The sequence below is a fragment of the Temnothorax nylanderi genome, unplaced genomic scaffold, assembly GCF_030848795.1.
Source record: "Temnothorax nylanderi isolate EJ_2023f unplaced genomic scaffold, tnyl_v1.0 TNYL_tig0011_pilon, whole genome shotgun sequence".
Lineage (NCBI taxonomy): Eukaryota > Metazoa > Arthropoda > Insecta > Hymenoptera > Formicidae > Temnothorax > Temnothorax nylanderi.
In genome coordinates, this window is record NW_027249073.1 from 1,208,148 (window position 1) to 1,233,291 (window position 25,144).

General features: G+C 43.8%; 2 protein-coding genes across 2 annotated transcripts; both read right to left on the reverse strand.

Moving 5' to 3' along the window:
- Nucleotides 1-83: 83 nt before the first annotated feature.
- LOC139767653 (uncharacterized) lies at nt 84-4,908 on the reverse strand. The gene is made up of 4 exons (XM_071697148.1): nt 4,754-4,908; nt 3,397-3,561; nt 580-3,039; nt 84-389 (listed from the first exon to the last, which is right to left on the reverse strand). Exons 2-4 carry the CDS (start codon nt 3,558-3,560, stop codon nt 347-349), a joined length of 2,667 nt encoding a protein of 888 aa, XP_071553249.1. The 5' UTR covers nt 3,561; nt 4,754-4,908; the 3' UTR covers nt 84-346.
- Nucleotides 4,909-5,563: 655 nt separating this feature from the next.
- Nucleotides 5,564-24,832, reverse strand: LOC139767654 (MOXD1 homolog 1-like). Its single transcript, XM_071697149.1, has 10 exons — nt 23,331-24,832; nt 10,872-11,024; nt 9,415-9,588; nt 9,045-9,128; nt 8,393-8,582; nt 7,892-8,157; nt 7,159-7,577; nt 6,668-6,864; nt 6,420-6,550; nt 5,564-6,215 (listed from the first exon to the last, which is right to left on the reverse strand). Exons 1-10 carry the CDS (start codon nt 24,351-24,353, stop codon nt 6,057-6,059), a joined length of 2,796 nt encoding a protein of 931 aa, XP_071553250.1. The 5' UTR covers nt 24,354-24,832; the 3' UTR covers nt 5,564-6,056.
- Nucleotides 24,833-25,144: the final 312 nt, after the last annotated feature.

Genomic DNA, 25,144 nt, shown 5'->3' on the forward strand with positions numbered 1-25,144 from the left:
TTATATATATATAAATCGCTTACTTTATAAATAGTAAAAAAAAAGATAGCGACGAAAAGGTTTCGAAAAATTATTTCAACGAATTTAACTACGACTGCAACTATTTATTTTCGCACAAAATATATCTTCTTAGATATACACATTTCTACGGAGCATATATTTTTAGATATTACGCATTACTACAGAGCTGTACATTAATCTACATTCTGAGTATTCTCGGAAACAGTACCTACACATATTGCAACATAATATCTTAATTTATGAAATAATAAGATTGACAGAAGCATAGGTCCAGAGAGTAGTAATTTTCAGTGCCGTTTTTTGATAGCCGGATTATTTTTCCATTTTACCAAAATACGAAGCGCTGCGCATGCTGCATTATGTTGTTGCTGCAAAAATATTATAACATATGTTAAGAATTCTAATTTATTCATGACATCACACATGACAGTATTAGAATTTCTTTTATTAGTATTGACAATCTATTTTGAAGATCAAAGTTTTTAATAGCCTGAATTATAACTATTTTATTATTTATAGTGTGCGTTCTAAGAAATTCCAGTAATTTTAATGGCTTACCCGATGGAGGATTTTTTTCCATTATAAAGGGAAAGCCCATAAACAGTACATAATGCCACGACGAAAGCTTGTCTCATAATATCGTAGGCCATAGAATACTTGAAAAATTCGTAGTCCTTCATTGAATTAAGAACGATTTTTGCTCTAGTTTCTACATTCCTTTCAACGCGTGCGTTTTGCAAATTTCGTTCCCATTTTGCGGATAACCGTTCATTGTCTACGGTTCTAGCGAGCGTCCTCTCAGTAGACAGCCTTCGTTGTTTGCGATTTTGTTCAGGTACGTGGACTCGGCGAAGAGAAGAGAGTCTCGATGAGTCCTCGATGTTCCTCGCCGATCTTTGACGCAAGTGTCTAATGGATTCTCCTTCACGAAACTCGGTCGGTCGATTCTCAACTGATCGAGCCACTCGGCGCTCCTTGAGACGCCTGACCTCGCGTTGCGTTTCTGATGAACGTAGAACTTGGTTCTCGAGAGATGCTGTTCTAGAATTCGCTCTGCGCTCCATCGGGAGCATTGAGATCGAATTTCGTAATTCGGAGTTCTGTTCCACGCGTCGATCCTGCATCCTGGATTCTTCACGCGACCGCGAGCCGTCATGGATCCTTCGTTCCGATGATCTTCGTGAATCGAGGGCAGATCGCCTTTCCAGGATGCTTCCGCGAGAAACTCGCGACTCCGGATTTCTTTCTAAACGTCGATCTACCAGCCTGGATCCTTCGCGCGATTTCGAGCTGTCGTCGATTCTTCGTTCTAACAATTTTCGCGAATCGAGAACAGATCGCTTTTCCAGGATTCTTGAGCGAGAAACTCGAGATTCCGGATTTCTTTCCAAACGTCGATCTGTCAGCCTGGATCCTTCGCGCGATTTCGAGCTGTCGTCGATTCTTCGTTCCGACAATTTTCGCGAATCGAGACGTGCCGAATCCAGAGCGACTTGTCGCTCTAAAACTCGTCTTTCCGGAATTCTTTGTTCGGACGTTTGTCGTTCAGCTTCGCGTGGTCTCTGAAGAACGATCCTTCGTTCTTCGCGCGATCGGCGATCGTAGTCTCTGGAATCTCTGATTCTCGCGATTTCCCGACGATCCACCGAATTACGCTCGACCAAACGGGAGGATCGTGCGAATCTTTCTTTTCGTTCCCGACTCGCGATTTCTTCGACATCGTAACGCGATCGTGCCATTCTATGATTCTCCCTGATTGCCGCGTTTTCACGCGAATCACGTCGGCTTGCGGTTCTTTGCGAGCGATTAATCCCTTCTCGACTCACGTCCTCGGATGAGACTCGTGACATCGCCCAGTCGAAGGATTTTCGATCAGCAACACGATTCTCGCGACGTTCCATAGATCGGACCGATAATCTGCGCTCCTCGGATCTCGCGGTGTTGAATTCAACCGATCTGACTCGTCTGCTAAGACGATTGCGATTGAGATCGTCGAATCCTAAACGTTCCATCGAGCGAGACAGCGTTTGACGATCGTCGGACCTAATAAGATCTCCACGAGAATTTCTAGCGACCGAAAATCGTGATCTACGTTCTTGATTAGCGACGCGATCGTGAAGAGCGCGACGATTTTCCAGAGACCGTTTCCGGTTTCGGCGATCCAGATTATCGTTGCGATCGATATCCTTTCGAGTGAATCTTGCCGAACGATTTAAGAGATCCCTACGATCCTCGCGACGATCTGATCGTTCCGCGTCCCGATGTTCGATTGACATACGTCGCTCGACAGATAGAGATCTACGTTCGCGTATCTCGGATCGGTCATTCGGGACACGATTTCGCGACAGATCTCGGTGTTCGCGACGACCCGCTAGGACTTCGCGCGATTCTTGTCGATTGACTTGTCGCTCCGTCGAGAGGGATTTACGATCGCGATGATCGCTCGTACGACGCTGAAGATTCAGAGAATCTCGCCGGTCCGCCGATCGATCGACGCGATTTTGCCGTTGCGCGATTTCGTTGAGCTCGCGCCGTTCCGTGGATCGGCGATCTTCGAGCCGGGAGTTCAGAGGATCGGCCAGACGACGCTCAAAATTTTGCTTGGAACGACTCGCAGAACGGCGGTCGGTTGCTCCGTTAAACAGATCTCGCGATCGAGAGAGTCGAGTGGCGGGATCGAAGGAGTTCCTGATGTCGCGGGACTGCGCGCTCGTTCTAAAGCGGGATTCTCGAAAACGGTTGATGGATCTGTTATCGGATACGCGAGTCCTCGATCTTGACAGTCTTTCGACTGCCCTTAGATCTCGGTTTCCGGACAGTCGCTCTCTCATCTCCTGCGAACCGCTCCTGGACAAACGGTCGAGACTCGGCGATCGAGAGAGTACTGATTTTCGAGATATAGGTGATGCTCTGGATTCAGATATTTTTATTTCATGTTCGTTAAGCGGTTTCGTAGCTTCTTCCGGTTCGGCAATCGAGTTTTTGACGAAGGGAATCAAGTTCGGACAGGCGTCCACCCTAGAAAAAAATGATCTTCTGTAATTCTTGCAACAAGCAATTTTAAAAAAGATTTATAAAAGCAAAAAGAATCTTTTTATCTTTAATAAAGAGCACAATTAAATGCGTTTATGTTTCCGACATAATTTGATATCGCAAAGCATCTGTGTGACAGATTAGTGATTTAAATGATTTAAATGCATATAAGAGAGAGGAATAAGAAGAAAGTGACAAATGAAAGATATAGATAATTGGTGCTTAGAAGATTTAAGAAGAGAAAGAATAAAAATAATATTTAAAGTTTAGAAAGATCGACGTAACATGTACAATTTAGGAAGCACACATTTACGACTTTAAGCCGGAAGAATAATTTCATACTCGTGAGGTGCTTGATGCGTGAGCTCAGGTCCTGCGAGACTACCGGAGTGTCCTTCTCTATCCCTGGATACCAATCCTAGCGTCAGACATGCCAGCGATACTATCAGGAGTCCGATGTACTGCCAGGATCGCACGGGCAGCACTACGTGGCGCGTACGCCGCATCCTGCCGCAAAATATCATTACAAATCTCAATCTTAATTAATTAGAAAGTAATGTTATCTCCGTTATTCATATCGAGTCAATTAAATTGCGTTTGAAAGATTTTAAAACTAAAGGCGAATGGTAGGGGAGACCGGGGCTCGTTGGCACAAGAGGCAAGTTGGCAATGCGTTCCGTTTACGTATTTATAGCGAAAGAAATAATGGGAAAGTTATCACAAAACGTCTCGTTTATGATATAGGTGCTTTTCCCAAAATTTTATTTAAATCAAACAAGTATTACAATAGAAAAAGAGAAAACTCTAATTCAAGAGGTGGCAAGTAAACGAGCGTTTCAAAATATCGTATTAATGCTCTCCAGCTTGAAAAGTAAATCAAAGTGACGTATTGTTAGTTAAAAGAAAAGTTTCTATTACTATACGATATGTCATTATGGGGAACAACAGTAATTTATTGTAAGAAAATGACTGAAATCAAACGTATATAGGGATGGAGTATGTCGGCTCATATCAAGGCATAGTTAGCTTGACTTGTTAATTGTTGCTGCGCGCGTGAGACCTGTGTGAGCATGTGATTTGCTACCTACAATGCTGATAGAAGCTAGATACATATATATTTATATTAATATTTTTATATTGAAGAAAGCTATATCTAAAATAGTTTACAATTGTTCTTCTGCAACAGCATTTTGCTATTCGATTATTACAAAATAACTTTAAAAGATACAATCTTTATCAAGAAATACATATCTGTTACCCGTTTCTATATTACGTTTTTATTAATTTAACATGGACTTTTGTCGCATAGCCAACTTACCCTACTATCGGGGCAAGTTGGCTACAATGCAGCATGTTCGTATTTCACTTATTACAAAGAAACTATACAATATACAGGAGTGTTCCTGGCATGAAAATGTAGAGAAAGATTCTCTCTACCATATATTAGTACTGTTTAATCATGAAAATTAGTTGTTTAAAAACTCGAATGCCGAAATTGTGAAAACGGTGCCAACGAGCCCCGGTTTCCCCTACAATGTGTTCGGAAGAAGACTGTTTCTTTATAACATACGTGACGATGTTTTTTTTTAATTCTTTGTTTAACAATGTCCCGTCTCGAAATTTAGAGTAACACGTATTGCGCTGGATTTCAATAACTCGAGAATATCGTGGAATGTCGCGATAGCGAGAAGTGTCATACCTGAGGAACTAAGGACTGCCGCGACCAAGCTTTCCGAGGTATTTCGAAAGGCCTCGGCAAGGGCTCTTCAAGTCTTCCCGTGAGAAGTGCTTCTCGTCGGTGCTCCGGAAAGCTGCTGACGCCGGACGTCCCGAGGGAGCAGCTTTTATACTCGCAGGAGTCGCTTCGTAATTTGATAAAAGCGCAATTCGCCGCTTATCAGCGACGGCCACATGGTGCCCCATACGTCAGCGCAACAAGATCGCCGTGAACAAAGGGCGGGCGATGTTGCGGGCGGAAAGATTGGAAAACCGCGACGCATTCGGTTTAACCAGCTAGAAAATTGCGAATCGGGTCGTCTCTATAGGACGGAGGTCGCGCGTGGGTGTCCTTTAAAGCCGTGTCGATGCTTAATTCCGAAGGATCGGAATCACACTCGGATGAGATCATTAAGCGAAATCTATCTCGATCCAATAAATCTGGTATTAGAGAGATGTTAAATATGTCCCCGATATGGGAACTTGTAATAGTTGAATAATTAATTCTATCGGTTTTAAGTATTAAGCAGGTCGTAAGAGAAATCAGAAATTTTTAGATTTATATAAAATTTAAAACATTAGCTCTTTTTATAATTAACCTCAGCATGTAAATTTTTTAAGACTTTTTTACCGAATATTTTATAACAAAATTCAAAATTTTTTAATGGGTAAGATAACGAAAAATGCTGCATATCAATTATCAATAAAAATAACTATTAAAAATGTTAAGAATTGAATAAATTTATGTTTAATATATAAGGAGATGAGACAAAAATGTATCAGCGAGAACACGTTTAGAGGAAATGTTTAGACATTTATTTTTATACAAACACGCATTACAAAATAATAAAACGCGAGAGGATGTGCACGCCTTATACATATATATACGTTATTAATAATTATGTATTTACACATTATATTATATTATATACTTCTATATTTATATATATTTATATATATATCTATATACGCTTAGTGTGCTGGATCGACGAAAATTTTTTTGAAAATTTTGTCGTTTTCTTACCAAGAGAAATTGACCAGCCACCTAATACTTTAGGAATATCCCGATTTGTTCCGAGCGGTCGGGGCTCGTTCGAGGAAGTCGCTTACAAGGTAAGATCGCTTAAATTAATAAGTTAATCAAGCTCGTCTTGCAAATTTGAAAATATACAAAAAAAACATTCGTGAGACGAGAGAACCGTATTTGTCGTACTTGAATAACTGATAGTGCGAATTGCATTCGCCGTGCAGCCGCTGACTGTCGTTGACTATTCGCTCAAGGCCTCTTATAACACAACGATCGATACGACGACAATAGTGACCAGGTTTATCAAGTAGGCGTGGGGACCTTTGGGGGAGCCAGACGTGAATCTGATCTCGCTGCAGACTGTGTCGTTCGCTTCCGGGAGTGCCGTAAAATTCGGGAAGTTCTGAATATCTGCCGGCTTGAAAAATTAATTTAAAAAATTAATATAAATTTACAAATAATATATATGACAAATAATATGTATAACAATACTGACGAAATTAATAAATTTAATCTGTATCATAGAAATTATCCGGTAACGTTTCTTGGTATACTTTTCTTGAAGGAGCATCATTGTGACTCTAAATTGTAACTAGGAATAAGAAATTGTGAGAGATTTTACCAATGCTAATTGATCGTCCCTCTTTCTGCAGAATGTCATGTGTCTGCCGTGATAAATGCTATTTTCTATCTTTTTTGCGAGCAAATCTTCTGTCCACGGCAAAGCCAGTATATGTTCGATCATAGTTCGACCTGAAAATTTAAGAAAATATTAGGGGGAAAACGTTTAAAATAATCTCTTCAACCGTAAAAAAATGTTATAATTATTTACCAATATTTTATTTATTTAATTTTTCCTATCATTTATACCTCGAAATTCCTCGGGTTCCTCAATGATGAGTCGTGTGTAGATGTTATCGTCATCATTTTCTTCCATGTGTTCTTTCATGGCCCTTAATGCAGACTCAGCTTCTTTAACGACACTCTTGTCAATCTCGTCGGTCGATCTCATGTCTGAATAACCGGGAAACTGTTGCTGATTGAGCGAAGGCGAAATCAAGTCGGATCTAGAATTTTTTTATAGACCCAAAAATTTAAATCAGGCGACGAGATTTTTCTCTCGATCTATATTTTTTACATATAAATGCAATATATAATAAAAATGTTCTAAATCCGTTTCTCTTTTCTCTTTTGTAGTATTAAAGAAGATAAAAATTAATACTTCATAAACTAAAAAAAATCTACACAGATATAATGTATAACAAATTAAATTAAAGAATTTTCGTGATAATTGATAACAATAGATCTTATGAAATCGTGAACGTCCTAAAATTCCCATTATCCCGCACGAGGTAACTCACCCATTCGTTAGGAACATCTTCTCCAAGTAGTCTATCGTCATCCCCCGGAAGCTGTTTATGCCGAGAGTCTTGATGAGTTCCTTGACAGGCGTCATACTATAACAAGCGGCGAGAGGTGTTCTGGGATAATGCACGATGAATGCCAGACACATCTCCTGGGAAGCCGCGTAGCCGCCTAAAGTCAGCCTGCTTCTGTCCACAGTTTGGTAAATACATTCTGCAATCAGCTCATCACCGGGCAGCACCTTCACTTCCTTCTCCAGGGTGTGAGATTGCTGATAGTTAAAGTCGAAGTGATTGTCCTGAACTATCATCGGCAACTCTTTACCTTGTCGAATGTGCTTCAGGCTCAGACGCCGACCAGCCAAATGCGAGTGCAAGACAACCGATACGACGTTGATACCGTCCTCAGGGAACATCTGAAATAGAATTTGAGATCAACTTTTATTTCTTTCGATTTACACCCGTTTTTATTTTATTATATTTTATGTTATTTCTTAGTATAAATGTGTATATCGCAATGAAAGTCTGGTAATATAATAATTCTGAAAAATGCCAGAAATCACAGTAATATACACAACAAAGATAGTAAAGTTATATCTTCATTACTTCAATTTAATATTTAATTTAATATAAAACACTTCAATTTTATAAAACACTTATAAAAAAGATATTATTTATAATATCTTTCCTGTGAATGGCATAATTGAATATCTTGTAACTCTTCAATTACCGTGTTGGTGCAGTGCGGAGTGCAATATCCGGCGGTGGCGTATTCCTGTCGCTTCGGGGGTATCACATGAAGAGGGCTCACCGCTATGCCGGCCACGAGAATGCCCGCTTCTTGAGGACGAAGCTTCGGAGTTAAGTGAAGTCTTATGCCGCTGCTGTCGGTCACCTTCTTCATGCTCGGATTATTGTAATGGACTTCCAGCATGTAGTACGAGCTGTCGCCGTGTTCCGCTATAGGTATACCGACGTGCTCCGGCATCCATTCCCCTGCGTGACACAATGGTAAACGATTATATTACACTATTTATAAAACTAAAGAAAGTCTTTAGATTATAAAGAACAAAAAAATAAAAAGGAAAGTTTCTTTAATGCGAACAGGATCTAGGTCGATTTCGTCGGCTTTATTTTGACATTCTGAACCTTCGTGGGGAATTTTGTGCAGATTATTTGGTCGAAAAGACTTGGCTGACAATAATCTGCCTGCACTTTGTAGATAATTTACCTTTACTGCCACGAGCCCAGGCGAGGACGGGTTGCAGACACGAGTCCCATTCTCGCGGCATTGTCGGGCTGTAGCAGCGGGCGCCGGCGATTCTGGCGTGTTCCCCGAGGATCGGTGCCGTCGACGCGCACTCGTACAGAATTATGTGATGGACCAGACCTTCGTTCGCCTTCTCCACGAGCGGGGTGTACTGAAATGCATAAATAATGCATAAGCTCGAGATGCCTAAAATCGCTCCGCTTCGGATTAGGCGATTTGAAATTTGCGCGAGAGATCTCTCTCGAGGTCTTCAGTTCAGGAAAGATTACGTTCGTCGAGACATGGGAGATCGTCGAAAGATCTGGGCCCGCCGTTAGAACGTCGTGGCGAGATCCTGGGAACGATCGTGATCGTTTTTCCCGCGATCCTTCTCCCATTGATAGTCGACGAACGTTTCGATACGCGCAGTGACATCATTCCGGGTCTTTTTTTTTATTCTAACGACGCGCGCGTCTACCCCATGCGACGTCCGGCATGAATGACCGTGATTCGTGAAGCACATACGAATAAGGCCCGGCCTTTACATTCCATCACAGCGCCAGGACTTATTCTCGAGAGGTCCGCGTCTACTCGAGAAACCTGTTAGCGCGAATTTGCATCGCCGCGTACTTACCCCTATCATGTGGTGTTTCTTTTTCAACGAGGAGGCTTTGAAGATCTTGCACCAGTAGACGGTGTCCGTATTGTCCACCTCAAACTGTCAAACGGAAACATCGTTAAGTCGCAATTCATTAAGACGCGCGCGGAATGAAGAAAATGGCGAAAGCGGTTCGGAATTAAATTAAATTAATCGTGAATTTGAAATATCCATAATACGACTATTCATTCGTCTTTATTTATATCTAATAATGTTGGACAATGTTTTGGCTTCTCATTTTGTTAGAATAATGAATATAAGTAATTATATAAACCGCCGTTAATTATCTGAACTTGGTAGAAAAATGATAAGAATATTGAGGAAAGAGGGTGTCTTATTCTTTTACCTGATTAAGCTTTACGTCCCAGTGTCGTATATTACGAGTTTCTCGCGGTGGCGAATGTCCCGCAGCTGTCTTCAGCCTCAGAGCCCTTCCGCCTCGTTTATCCCCGTGCCACGCCGCCGTGTTTAATTCGGGATCGGTGTCATGCAGGGCCCACAGTACCCTGATGGTGTCGCCCTAAAAGCGAATTTCGCCAGTTAAAGCGACAATAACCATCGATATTGCGTTTCAAAAATATTCTCGAGTTACAGCGTCTTGTTTTATTTTTTTTCTGTTTTATTATATTCCGGTAAATAATATATATATATATCTCTGTCAAAGTATTATAGTGGCGTGACTGCAATTAAAATCGAATACGTTGACCGCCGGAGGATCGTGCCACGGCGAAAGGGGACAGACGGCATGCTAAACGCCTAAATACCACCGCGGGAATTCGAGACTGCGGGGCCCTATGGCCTCTTAAAGCCGCGGGGCCCCTGCCTCCCTCCGAGCATAAATCGAAAGAGGGTTCTCCACGAATTGTACGGAGCCGCGACAGTTATACTGTAAATCTTTCGGACAACGCTTCTCTCTCTTTCTCTCTTTTTCAGACCCTTTTAAAGGACTCTGTTTGGCCGACGAGATATGCACGGCGAGATTTGCTTTCTTTGCACGCATTTTAATTACAGAGTAGCGGATTAGAGGTCGGAAGGTAATTTCGATGTTAGCGAGGCGTGATAAATTCCCGGCCCTCGCTGCGTTAATGCGCGCTTGCGAATCACCGTTGGCATCCGAGAATGACCCCTTTCAATTACGTAGAATATTTGAAGCTCCCGCAGGCCGCAGACTTTATAAGATTTATTTTAAGTTTGAAGTGACGCCCGAAATACACCTTGCGGTGCTCGCTCGCGGCAAATCTTAATTCTAGGCAGTCAATCCAATTATCCGTTCCTACAATACTTTTTTCTCTTGGCCGATTTTCAATTTTCTACAATTGTTCAACGTAACATATTATTTAACCCTTAAATGCCACACCTCTCAAGAATCTCGTAAATGACACATGGGGTCTAAAAGACCCCAGCATGAAAAATGTCTCCTTACTTATTGATTTTTTGATATTTAGTTATGAAAATTATTTTCAATGTTGTTCAAGGCTTAGAAAAGAGAATAAAATGCTTATATTGTTAAAATTTCAACATAGTATAAAAAATTAAGATCGCCAACAGTTAAAATATTGGCTCCAAAATCAAAAAAATAAAAAATAATAAATAAATAAATATGAGCTCCATTTTTGGCGGGAACATTTGAAAATATATCATTCTAAAGGGTCTGGGGTCCGCTGGACCCCGGGTGGCATTTAAGGGTTAATTAACATCTTGCACATTGCTTGAGAATTAAAAGGTCAGTCAGATCTGTATTTGCGTGACAAAAATGTTAATATAAACATTATAAGATAATTATAATTCCTTCTCAGCGATTACCGAGAGTTGACGATCCTGAGGGTCGCACGTCTGCCACTTCCTGGCGAACGTCACAATGGTGTGGGTCTCGTTTTGCGAGCCGCCGAGCACTTGGACATCCTGGTACACGTCAGTAACCGGCGCGGCGTTCATCTCCTCGATACCGTGCGAGTCCTGAAACACGAAAGGGAGGAGAGAGAGACGTTAGAATTGTCAGAGGGGGTTCAACGTACTCGTCGAAACGAGGGCCCCGCGGGCCCCGAAACTCGCTCCCTCGCTATTGGACGAGAGATCGAGAGCTCTATCGGGTCAGGTAAACGCCAGGTGTTCGCATCCGAGGTGAACTGGGACTTTAGGCCCTTCTACCCGACACAATTCGTCTCTCCATCTTTACCTACTTTCTCTTTTACCTTTGCTTGAGTAAAGTACGATGAACTTTCGTCATTCTTTGTTATGACGTGGCTTTCGTCCACGGTCCACCAACGTGACACATCCTGCGCGCGTTATAAAAAAGAGAATGTTGATGCATTTCATAAAATTATTCACGCCGCGATTATACACGGAGTATACCTTTTATAAGTTCTTTAATAAACTCGGAAATCAATATTCCCGTAACAAAAACAAATTGAGATATTAGTGGCCCGGAATTAAAAATTATGACCCACTAAAGAGTTAATTTCAAGGCTGTAAATTAAGATCTGAAGTCGTTTTCGATAAAAACTTGACAGAGAAGGCATTTAGCGACTACTGCATTTAAGAGCTTTAAAGTCGATGACAGATTAGCCTCTATTATTTCGCTGAGCTAAAGTCAGCCCGGAATTCGTCGACTCTGCGCGAATAGGTTCGGACTCCGGAACAGCTTGCGTCCGAATTTTATGAAGAACGAGCGTGTGCGAAATCACGGACCGATATTTCAGTGGCCGGCGATAAGGGGTTGCGCTTCGAAAATAAGAAGAGAGAAAAAGAGAAGAAGGGAACTGATTTCCCAGCTGCTATGTGGTAGCGCACGCGAGTAAGGGCGGCCAGCCGCAGGCGTTTGGGTCCGTTGGGCCCCGGTTACGGTGGAGCGCCCCGCTGACGTTCGTACGTGCGAGGCGTGTAGCGGGGCTCCCGAAGGGAAGTCCCCTTCCTGCACGTAATGAATCCGAATAATTGCCGGAGAGCGTCGTCATGCCCGGTGGAGTACTACGCGCCTCGTAACGAGCACGTGCAGAAAGGAAACGATAATAGGCGCGCCCTTCTCTCTCTCTCTCTCTGTCTCTCTCAAAGCATCGCGAGAAACCGGTGGAAAATGCGAAGCGGGAGGGCAGACCCTCGTTAACGCGTAAAACGATTCACAAAGTGTTCGTGTCTCTGCGAGGCCCGTTTCGAAATTACACACTCTCGCACCCCGCCGCAGAATTATGGCCCTCGTGCCGTTGACATTTTATTCGGCGCGTATTATCGTGAATTATTTTAATTGTCTCTTTCAGTTTAATTCCGGATTTGCGAATGTCATCAGAAATATGGTGTGAGGCCAATAAGTAAATCAAATATAGGTAAGTCAAGAATAGAATTGCAAAATTGAGAAAAGAATTATTTATTTGTTGTTTATATTTTCAGTATATACTGCAGTGTTAAATTCGTAGTGTCAAATTATACTCAATTTAAGTCATTTTTAACCATAGATCGCCACTGCTCTTACTCAATATGTTGTTTATTTAACTAAAACTATATGTTAATTTAACTAAACCAATGGAATTCAAATAATACTATTTTGTGTTAAAATAATAAATTTCGACATGATTAAAAATAATAAAATAATATTTAACTCAAGGTATTAGTTTCATCCTTTAATATTTAACAGTATAGATACGAAAAAGAAAATACATAGAAATTTTATTAGGCTACCAAAAGATCCAGTTCAGATCGTAAATAACTTTATCTTCTAAACTGATAAAGGAAAAATTACGTTTAATATTAAATAATTATACGTACAAATCCAGCAGACTGAAATAATTCTTGTGTTTCCTGGAATCACTGATGTGCAGAGTAAATAGATGATTTTTTATCTTTGAGTGAAGACAAACAGATTTTAATTACAATCAGTTCGCGAGGAACAACCCGACCGGCCGAGTGTGATAATAATACGCGTGCATAAATCTTCCCGGAAGACTGCGAGAATCTTTTTTTTATCTCGATCGGAGCGGCAGAGTCGTATCGCTATTTCGTCGGGTTCAAGTGCGTTCTCACGAAGTTCGCGAGACGGTTTTCTCATGGCGCCCGGATATTCTCATCGCCATCGGGTTAATTAGTACAGCCATAGCGTTGTTCGGCGATTAAAAAGGTCTGAGAGCGTCCTAAGAGCGCTGCTAATTTATTCCGTCGTTATCCAAAATTTGATATTCCAGAACGAAACATCCGTCCGATTAGCGAGACTCTCGCGCTAATCATAATTTGTTTTTCACATTCCCTGGTCCCCTTTTACTTTGCAAGATTTTATATCAATTAGTCGAAGATTTAATTTACGGTGCCGTTATCGCGTTTGACGCGGCTGACGGTGAATGTGGATCCATTACTTTAATACATGCTCGTCTTATCGGATCTTCTTTCAGCATCGCGCGAGTACACTACCACGCCGTAAGATTGAACCGTAAAGACAATATTCATTCCATTCGCCCGCTATCTCGGGCGTCAATTTATCGGGGACAAATCCAAACACGTTCGGGCGGTTTGCGTACGTCTGAGAACCAGTTGAGTGTCGCGACTAGCATAGCGATTTGATAAAAGAGACAAAGTAGGAAACGCTCTCGATTCCCACGCTGGATTATCGCGACCGCGCCGGGGTGAAAAATACCACAAAGTGGCTCGATCGTTAGACGAAAATATTATGCTAACTATCCGGTGGAGCTACGGCTCTCGCAGCCACCTGATTTTCTGCGACTGTGAGTCACGAAGACCGACAATGAGGAAGTCGTCTCCCGGGTCCTCGAATTAGAAACGGGTTTCCTCGCGGAAACGCAGGATAACGAATGCACCCGTTGACGATGTCATTACCGTAATCCTGGCGCGAATAATTGTGTACGATGCCCGGCGGGGGGGCAGATATTTAAGGGTCGTTAGTTCTCTCGAATCGACGACTCATCGACGCAACAAAGAGAGACGAGAAAAAAGAGAAACGCAGTTTAGATGCAGAGATTGCAGTTTAGATGATCAAGATTTAAGAGGCTCGAGCCATCGAGGGGCATCTTCGATCCGCCGGAAAGAAGGCATACACGCCGGAAAATTAATTCGGCGGATGTGACGTCACGGATCGGCGACCGCTTCCTCCGACAATCTTCTGAGAGGCTTCTCCGCTTGCGTCACACGCGCGTTCTGCTCGCGAGGCGTTCCTCGGGACGAGGGGGAGAGAGATACGGATCCTTGAGCGATAATACGAATCTCTTCCCCACGAGAGACACTTCACGAGAAACGTTTCAGAGTTGAGACATTCCTTCTCACCGCGCGAACATCTAATCGATTTTTTTATTTATTTGTCGCAATGCGAGATTAAAAGATGTGAGTGCGATGTGAGGAGATCAGGACCGCTCTTAAGTTCTTAAAAACATCTAAATCGTGAAAAGATACATCTCGGATTGTTACAGCCTGTCAGATAGTTATTCATATCGGGATTAAGATCAGAATTAAGATTGCTCGTCAAAGATCTCGAATGACGCTCGGACGAGGGATGAAAACAGGATGTTACGGGTTTCCTCCGCGGTTTCGTCCTGCACAATGCGCGCCTCGGAGAGACGCCGGCTTTCAGGACGACGACCGTCCCGAAATCCCGATTGCGAGCGTTTTCGTAAGATGTTTTTCCACGGTAGCGATGGATGCAGCGTCTACAAAAAAGGGAAACGTTGCTGCGTTGCCGCTTTGTGCGCTACAAACGTGGTTCCCATGGGTCCTCGTAGTCCTGGCGAGAAAAAGGAAGGAATTTCTCTGAAGAGGCGCCACTAGGAGAAGGATGCTCGCCAGGTGTTTTGGTGGTGGCCTCTTCGTCGCCCATCTTTCTCCCTTTCTTCCTCTTGCACTTCACGATGTATATGTTATATGTGTACATGTTTGTGTGTGTATATATATATATATATATGTGCGTGTATGCATTTGGGTCGCCTTCCCTTAGTCCTCCTCTCTCTCCCTCAACCACTGTCCTCTTTTGCTCGGCTCGCTCTTCTCTGCATCTTTCTCCCTCTCGCCCCTTCCTTCTTCTCAAACCCGTCGGTGAAACCAACCGCACTTTCCGTTTCTCTTTCCCTTTCTCTCTTTCGCATACATTCTGTATTTTCCTCCTTCTTCCTACAGCCGAATCTCCTTTTTACCACCTGGCAGAGCAGCAGCTGGTAGCGAAGACCAGCTCCTTCCTCAGGCAGGAATAAAGGAGAGCTCTGTGTCCTTCGGGAACCCCACAAGGAATCGGCGTAGCGGTCGCGACAAATTTCGCGCGAATCGCCCACAGATTTATCGCGGTAGACCACAGACATAATTTGATTACACCATTGTGAAGATGAAATGGATAAATCAATTTCGCTTTTAATAAAATATATTTGTGTAATTAGTGTCACATGAAAAAAATAAATTTATCTAAATGGAAAGATATGATGCTGGCTTCTTATTATACTTCAGTACTTTAGTATTAACTTAATCTCTTCTCTAATAAACATTTATTTATGTAAGCGAAAATAAAGGCTGTATTCTGAATTGGTCTACTTCGTTCTTTTTTCAGGAGGAAATTATTATTACTGAGCTTTTAGTCGCGATTCCGACCCGGTTCTCACGTGTCGCGATCCCGGCGCGGTGCGGCGTCGGAGGCGCTCGCACGCGGTTACGCGCAATTACGAGCGGCGAGTCGTTAAGGTTCATCGTAGCCGGTTTTACGAGCGGTTACGCGGAATGATAATCAACGAATTAAAATGCGGTGGTAAAACCCCCCCGCTCTCGTCGTCGGTGGGGGCGCTCGCCCGGGCACTCGAGGGTGCATGCGTCCCCCGCAATTTACTCGGCGGGCCGCTTAACGATTCCTGCTTAATCGCACGTGGAATTTCTGCCCTTACCCATCGTGCCGATAGACGTAAAATCGCGTCGCGGCGAAAAGAGATCCGCCGATCGAGGCTCGCTATTAACGGCCGAGTAAAGTTTCGCGTCGCGTTTAAAATTGTACGTATATTGCCCGTAATTATTTTGCAAGTGAAATCGACAACGCATCGCATTGAAGATGGAAATTAGACCAATTAAAAAATTATTAATATTTTATATTATATAATTAAAAAAACCTAATTTAGAAACACTTAATATAATGCTAAATTATTAAAGAAATAATTATTTTTACATAAAGCACGTTTAGAATGTTTAGATAGAACTCGAGACTCTCTCTCTCTCTCTCTTTCTCTTTCAATTTCTCGAAAACAATACAGAGTTCTCAAGCTGCGGTCTTTCGGAACCTGAAAACAGTCGCTGGTCGGAACTAGACGAGTCTCGTTGGAATACGTGAGTGCTTCTGCGAACCAGTTTCGCGGTGGTTCGGCCACTAACAGCGCTAATTTGCTCTTCTTTTCTGAGCTGAGTTGTTTTTGGGCCCGGAGGGCAAGTCAGGACACGAAAAAGGGGAGCCCCGTAACTCTCATCGCGCCACTACATGTTACGGATAACTGGTACGGCCAAAAAACATGGCAGAAAGTAAAGAGAGACAGAGAGAGAGGTTTCCGTACTTGTACAGAACATTGACTCCAGAATCATCCAGATTCAAGCTATTCTCCTTTTCTGGTTCAAGCTATTATCTATTCTGGTTCTTATAATTTGTGAGAGAAACGGATGAAAGATCCCACGATCCTCCGGGCGCTCCTTTTCCTTATCAGTTTTTATCAGCTGGATATATCCAATGGAGAGACGGAGATCTCACACAGAAAAAAAGGAGTGTCTTCTTCAAAACTTAGTATATGCAACAATCTATAATCTTCTTATAAAAACTTCAACTTTTTAACTTTTTTTTATTAGTTGAACTATATAAAATACTTTATTGAAGCAAGTTATCTTCGTTTAACACAATATAATCTCATTTCAAGAATTCCACATTGAAACATGGATAAATATTTTCTTTTTCTGTGCAGTATATCGTAAAGATTATTGTTAAGGAATTATCGACAGATTTATATGTAACGATCTTCAGGAGCCGAACTTGGGTACATTGAGAATAACCGCATTTAAATAGTTCGCAATCTGCGAATGTCTCCGCGCGTCGGTGTTATAATTGCAAGTCTTTTTATTAATACCCCGGCATCGGGGATCCGCGGGTTCCTCAAGGGGCCCGTCAATGGCCGGTTGTTACGGCTGTTGCAAAGTTGCCGGGACCTCGCGAAAAACGCGAGGTCTCGGATTACGCGAGAGGAGAGAAACAGAATGGTGATCGGCGCGGATTTCTCGCGCCGCGCCGCGCCGCGCCGCGGCCGGTAAGAAACGAACGATGATTCAGGTACGTAGCCGAAGGGCAGTTCACCAAGACTGGACAAATGGCGCGTAGCGGACGGTATTTCATTTGGCCCGGGTGGACCGGTTCCGCGATGCGGGAATCGTAAATCATACGCTGGATTACGTCGGCTCTGACGCCGGAAATGCTAATAAACGCCTCGCTCTTCGTTTTTCAATAATGCAGAAATCCCTTTGCCGTATCGAATATCAGCTTGGCTAACTCCACAATCGATACTTCCGACCAAGGTACCCTTCTCTGAGCCCCTTCTTTTCCGTTATATTCAGGCTAAGGAGGTCCGATGAATTTCGGCGATAAAATCGATACAATTATTATCAAATGTTGACTTTCGCTACGTATTTTTTAATAAACTTTAGATCAAATTCCACTCCTTAAGCAAGATCGTTAGTTCTAGATATTTGCAACATCTTTGAATGCAAATGTTAACTTGAGGTTGCTTGTTACGAGAAGAATGACCCACTACGCTCAAAGAAGCACGCCACACTGTGTACGAGATGAATTTTAATCCATGATATATTCTCCCGGTCGTCTGAAATCCCTTTTCATCTCTTTCTCGTCGCGAGGAGTATAACGCGGTGTAACGCGCGGAACGCGAGATAAAGCGGCATAAGAACTGACTACGATGTGCTGCACCGACGACGACGACGACGAAGAAGAAGCGAAAGAAGAGGGAGCGATGATTAGTGCGAAGACGAAGGAGATAGGACAAATTTTCTGGCGAATTCCTGGTCTCCTCTTCGCCTGGGAGAGGATGAACCGTATCGTATACCGGTCGCTGGCGTAAACGACACCTCGTTGACGCTTCAGCCGCGCGGCTCAGAGCGATGCGATAAAGTCGAGCAGCTGCCTGACCCACCTCCGGGGCATTTCGAGAGAGATATATATATATATTGTATATAAATTGCACAGTCGCCATTCCACCTACCTACTCTTCTTCCACATCCGCACCTTTCCCGCGCCGCTAATCGCGCTATTAATACACGCTACCGGTGCGACGGATTTTTATTGCACCCCTCGAGCTACCACATGTCTATATAATTGTCTCTGACTAGTGACTACAGTTAAAAATGGTCTCTCAACTTTTTTGCCTCGTTTAGCTTCTTCCTACGGATTAATTCGAGGCGATATATTAATAATTTTTATCCTCGTATAATGACGTTAATTAGCAACAATCAATTGCAAGAGCTGCTTTGTATTGCTGGATTAACTGCGACTTTTTTTCACTTGTTTGTTTTTTATTTCTGCATAATCATCCTTAAACGCGACGCGATAACCATTGATCACCGGCTATCTAGCTATCATCCAAGATGCATTAAGGATTTTATTCTTGCGTCTCTTCGGCATGTACGCTGCGCTTTGTCAGAAGATAGCGGGCCGAGTATCTCCGCGCGGAGAGAGGGACGACGAACGCGAAGGGGGATTGGAAAAGGACGAAAACGTGTTGGCCGGTGATAGAAAACGAGCAAGAGGGATCGTCCAGGATAATGAGAAAAAAATCGCAGCGAAATCGGGTAGGTGGAGGAGATGGGAGACGGGAAGGGGAGAAGAGAGGCCCCATCCATGCACCGTTGCGCTCGACTGTCCGACTGTCCGTCCCGCGTACGTCCTGGACGGACCCGTCGGCCCCTGGGACCAAAGGGATGGACGGATCGCAGATTACGTGCATTTCAGATTCACTCGTATATGCGGTGCGCAGCGACTCGTATTTCCCGGCGCGGTAATAAATTACGATCGCAATCGTCGTATACGCGCACGCATTGTCGGTCACGCTGGACGACGACGACGGCGGACGGACGCGAGCAGCCGTCTTTAAGGCCTCTCTCTGTCGCGCTGGCTGCCGATGAGGGCCCTCCATTCATTCCTGGCCTCGCCGGCGAGAGACTCTTCTCCGCGTCATCGTGAATTAATGGCGATTAATTAATTATTCGACGCGGCCACCTCGACCTTCGCTGATCCTCCTCGATTGGGACGATCTTGATTGAGCGAAGGATTCGACGGCAGCATTCGGATTTTTATTTTCTTTATTTGATTTATGTATAATCTGATTTCGTTTAATCTTTCTCCTGTCTCTCTCTCTCTCTCTCTCTCTCTCTCTCTCTCTCTCTCTCTCTTTCTCTCGCTTTAAATCAGATATCTCTCTCGTACTCTCGCTCACTTTTAATCGGCAGAACTCATTAAGAGAGTACTTACTTCGAGTGATGTTGGGGATCTTCAGGGCCCGAGGTATCGCATATACGATATGTATACAACATCGCCAGCTCGTTCATCGGGCCCAGGACCCATCGTTTCGTCCTTCTCGGTAGCGATGCTCAAAGATTCGCACACGTAGGCCCCCCCGTCGACGATGTCTGGAGGCCTTGACTGGGCCCCTTCGGACCTAACTCCAAGCCCGGCGTACCTAGCGGGCCCTTCCCCTCGCCCTCTCGCCGCCGATCTTCACACACGACCACACTCGGTCCGCGCGAATTCACGTACGCAATCCTTATATCCACACACCGTACGTGTATTCTTCGCCGCCGGCACATCCCGCCACCTTCGGGGCGTCTGAATTCGAATGCATGTAAGTGCATCACTCGTCAGTGCAACAGGTACGCACGTATAGCGATATTTGTCAAACGCGGTTATAAGACATCTCGTGGATACGTACGTGTATGCGCGTGTGTACTGGCAAATAACAAATTGTCGCCTCGACGGGGGGCCCCGGCCGCTCCGCGATTATAACTTGCGATTAAAAATCTTCGTTTCGAAATTGCTGTTTCGTGCAAGCGATATGTCGATTTGCGACTGTGACATAAAGTTAATTTAATCAATAATAATTTGTAAATTATACTTATAATAATTTGTAAATTATTTATTTAAAGGTTCCACCTAAAGATTGCATACATTGTTAAATTTTTAGTGTCAAATTATACTCAATTTGAGTCATTTTAAACTATTCCTGTAGGTCGTCACTGCTCCTATTCAATATGTCGTTAATTTAACTAAACCAATAATGTTAAAATAATACTGTTTTGTGTTAAAATAATAAATTTCAACACACATAATAGTTAAAAATAACAAAATGTTATTTAACTCAAAGTATTGATTTAAATTTAATTCTTTAATATTTAACAGTGTATAAATAAGTTAGAAATAAAGTCTGTAGCAGAAATCAGCACTTTGCTATCAATTACTATGATTTGCTATGAGTGATGAAGAGAACTCGATAACAATTTCTGTACGTTTCTGTTAATTTACATGACTTATCTCCGCAGCATGCAGCATCCCCGTTGATGAGATACCTAGGATCAGCCTCGATCCGTTGCATCGAGAGATTTACAATTCATCAAGGTAAGAAGGGCACGAGGGTAGATCGATCGTATACGCCGAAGAAACGCGCAGTGAGAGGCCGCCGCGGCGCCGGTCAGACGTAAATTTATCACGACGTTATCTCGCCCGTTGTGGAGCCACGTTCGTTAATTTTATTCCGACCTTTCTTTCTCTCTCGGGTCTGTCCTTCTCCTCCTTCACCCTTCCTCGTCTTCCCTCGTCGTTCCTTCTTCTCACCCTTTTTCCCCAACCCTCATGTCGCCGGGACGAGGTTCAGGTAAATAGACCCGAAAATTCGGGGTCGATGGAAAGGCGGTCCCCTCGGCGTCGGCACTGAACTTCACTTTGGGAAAGATTTAAAACTCGCCGGGATACATATCGCGTGACTCTCGTTTTAATCTTCCCTCTCTCAATGCGACGAGAGACGAGGCGCGAATTAAAACCGGAGGAAAGGATACTTTTGCTGAAGGAAATCTTCGTCGCTTTGCGATCTGGACGATCCTCGATAGGCCCCTAGGCAAGTAGAATCAATTCGTCTTGCGGCGTAGAAAAAAGAGAGGAGGAAGAAAATGTTGTTACGAAGTCGAAGTCGAGTACAAGAAGCTGCCGCCGAGTAGATTCCGCGTTTTCAGCATCCGTGTTAAACGGAGGGGACGACGTGCCCTGCTCTCGGGAGGAATTCCTCGCGCGGCGATACGGCGCAACCGGGCGTCGTCAGGCGTAATGGATATAAATTTAATTAAGATTAGGATTTCGGGGAAGTAGAGGGTCCGGGCCGAAGCAGGTTCTGGAACGTGGAACTACGTCGTTCAGTCCTTCGTCGGCTTTCTAGTACCTGATCGTCAATTAAAACGTCTCGTGCTGCTGTTCAGAAATTTTAATTGTCAAGTCAATTATTGCTCTGCCCTATATAATAATAATATATATGTATATTATTCCTTTTTTGTCGATTAATTTGGTTATTTAGGTGAACCTGTAATTTTTTCTCGTCGCGAGTCTTCCGTCACACGTATTTTGTATACAAGAGAATGTTAAAAGGGCCCGGCGTAGCCGATGCACCTGGACGAAAACTAAAACGGCTTCATCGACTACGACGTCGCGTTGATTAACGCTTCTCATTATACGGATCGGTTGCGCGAGCGGACTTCCCCTTCGAAAGCGATTCCGTCGTTCGAGCGGAGAAATGCGGCTCGGGGGAGGAGGGAGATACTCACGATAGTTCTTTTGTTACCTCTCTCTCTCTCTCTCTCTCTCTCTCTCCCTCCTCTTCTGGAGTCCCTTTCTCCTCTGGAATCTCTCGCAGGTCCTTCAAGATGCTGCCTCGACCTCCCTTTCTGCTGCAACCGCCTTCTTAATCTTCCTTTAATTCCCCGGCTTTCGCGTTTCTTTAGCTCCTTTTTCCACCTTTCGTTTCCTTCGTTTCATCTCTTCGTCGTGCCTCTTCTTCTCCGTCTTCCTCCTGCTCTCCTCGTCCTCCCCTTTGTTGTCGCCCCCTTTTTGTACCATCTCCCCGGCTTCGCGGCCTTTCGCCGGCTCCCTTCGCCGGAGAGAGATACGCGCCGACAGGTTTCGAACTGTCTCGGATCCCTCGTGAAGGGCTGCTTCGGCGCGAAATCGAGCCGGGGAGTCAGTTTCTTCGTCGTGGTGCTTTTCCTCGCGCTCGAACATTTCATCCGACTGTTTAATATTACATAACTATTTATGTCATTGAAAGTTTTAGAAACTCACTTTTTCTATACTTAAGCAAATCCGTTATCATATCTTTAATTAAAAATATATCCTTGCAAGGTTACGTATCAAGAATTTTTTTAAATCGTTTTTAACCGGTTAATTCCAAAGGATCTTGGAATGCCCACAGCTTTTACTTTTATCCCTTCACTGCGTATCTTTGTAACGACTCTGGAAATTATGCCTTGATTTTATCATTGAAGTGACTCACAGGGAAAACTGGATGTTTCACGAAGAAAAATGCGTCGAGCAAGAAGCCGCGTTGATTCCGCGCGATATAGGTCCACGGTACAGACGCAATCGATAGGCGAGATAAGAAGAAAACGAGTCCTTCCCACACGGCTGAATGACGACGGCGCGGGCGATGCATTAGACGTCTACTTAGCCAGCGATCGCTTTATTAAGTCCTTGCCCGTGTTCTCATGCCTACGCAAATCTCTTTTTGCGCGACGACCGCGCTAATTTCACCGCGTCGCGGTCGTGTGAAAATAGTTTGTCGCTTGCCAGGCGTGAATAATTACGGAAAGGAAAATCGTTTTACAAAGATTTCTAAATTAATTCGTTTAGTCTTAAGTTAATTATCGAAAGGACCATTGTGCCCCGAGAAAATCAATTATCGAAGGAGAAACCGTTTTAGATTAACGCTGATGTTAAAATGCATAATGTTGAAATCACAAATCTGTTTCGTTATCTAACATCATTAAGGCGACAGATTATATAAGAGACCGTTGCAAGCTGCAAGGGCTCGATAATATAGACGTATAGTTCGACTTGGCCAGCGGATCAAAGTTATGCAGCCTCGATACTTTTTTGTACGGGAATCACCCTGAACACCTTTTCGGGCATCGAGATTTATCGATCGGATAACTGGTCGCCCTCCTATAGATCAACGACTATCGGGGACATCGAGGGTAGGAGAATCTCGCAGGAGACTGACTTACCAGTAGATTGACAGCGCCAGTGTGATCGTCCACCCAGGCGAGCAGGATGTCGGCGCCTTTCATGTTGGTCTTCTCGTTAAAACCGATACCAACGTAGCCCAGGGTTTTGGCGGTGACCCTGAAGATCACCTCCTCGTCGTCCGAAGGATCCCACTCGAGGATCACGTCACCGTTATCGTCCAGTCTCTCGTACCTGATGAATCTCCACGGCCTGGTGCTAGATATGCCCTCATTAATTTCATGGTCCGCGCTCCTCCTAGACCTCGTCGCTATTTCGTCCTTGATGTAATCCTTCGCTCCTCGCGCGTCCTTGGCCGGCTTCTCCGGGAAATACTTCTTCGGCACCCGGCTACCCTTTGGCGTCCGTTTGAAACTCGACTCGACGAACGGCTTCGGATTGATCCGCTCGTTCTCGCTGATTATCTCGAACTGCGAGTTATCTTCGCCCTCCATCTCTTCGGAATCATTCCAGTTTTCCTCCGAAATTTCTTCCTCGGGTTTCAGAGAGACCTCGACGGTGAACTTTTCGACGTTGGTCTGATTCTCCACGATTGTCAATCCATCCTCCGACGTTTCCTCAACAATCGGATCTTGCGAGACGTTCAACTGCGAATTTTCAGCAGCGTTTTCAAGAACCGTCGACGTCTTCTCGAAGTATTTCGAATTCTGCGTCGAGAATATTTCATGCTGATCAGGATTCAGGTTCTCATCCCGTTTGTTTTGATAATCCAAAGCGTCGCTCTTGTAAGGGACAATCTTCCTCTTAGCCTTCCACTGCTTCAACCAATCCTCGTCGACATCCAGTCGCTGCTTCTTGAAGTTCCCGATCTTGAGCCACGGTTCGTCCTCCTCGAGGCTCCTCTTTATTCTCCTGGTAACAGGATCCATGGGATGTCGTTTATATCTGTACGGCATCGTCCTCATGGTCTCGTCCATGTGCTGGACGTAGAGATCCAACAGATCGCACTTGACGATCCAGCACGCGACCAGCGTCACAATCGCCCTGAGTAACAACATCTTCATCCACTTTCTTTCTACCTTCTTGATCCTTCATACGATCATCAAGCGACTTCTACCGTTTGCTTCACCGTTATTACCAGGGCCATCAATTTGTCTCTTTTTCAATTTATCTTATCGAATACGATTAGATATGTACAGCCGAACTCGATCTATCACTATTTATCGGAATTAATCTATCATCTTTTAGCTACTGTGCTCAAATTTAACCACAATTTGTCTTAAACTCTTAATTATTAATTAATTGCAATTTGCAAGTTCCAAAAAGAAGTACTTTTATGATTTCCTATCGCGGATGATTCCTGTTCTTACCGGAAAGTTAATTTTTGATAATAACGAAGTGAATCGGTCGTATTCGCGAGTACTGATAAAAATCCCGACGATTCGAGGCGAATTAAGCCCTAGTTTCTTTCACGATTTTTCATTAATCCAATTTTCAACACAGCGAACTCGAGAACGGTCTTCCATGCATGCTGCGCGCACGACAGTTGTGCCGGGACTAATTTAAACACGCGGCTGCCGCGCTGCCCCTGCAGATGCTCGCAGCTGCTTACCTGCGGTCCCCTTCCTTCGGGGCCCCGGCACAGGGACGTATTGACTGTTTCGGGATGTATTGGCTGTCCGCGCGGCTTAGCGATCATTGAATCGCATAAATATAAAATCTTCTATTGAACGTAACTTTTCCTACTGTAATGTATAATATAAAAGGAGGTCATATCCATAAATATATAACAAAACAGAATTTTTCCTTTGCCAGCAAATGAGAAGTTGAAAAAAATCAAACGATTCAGACTCGA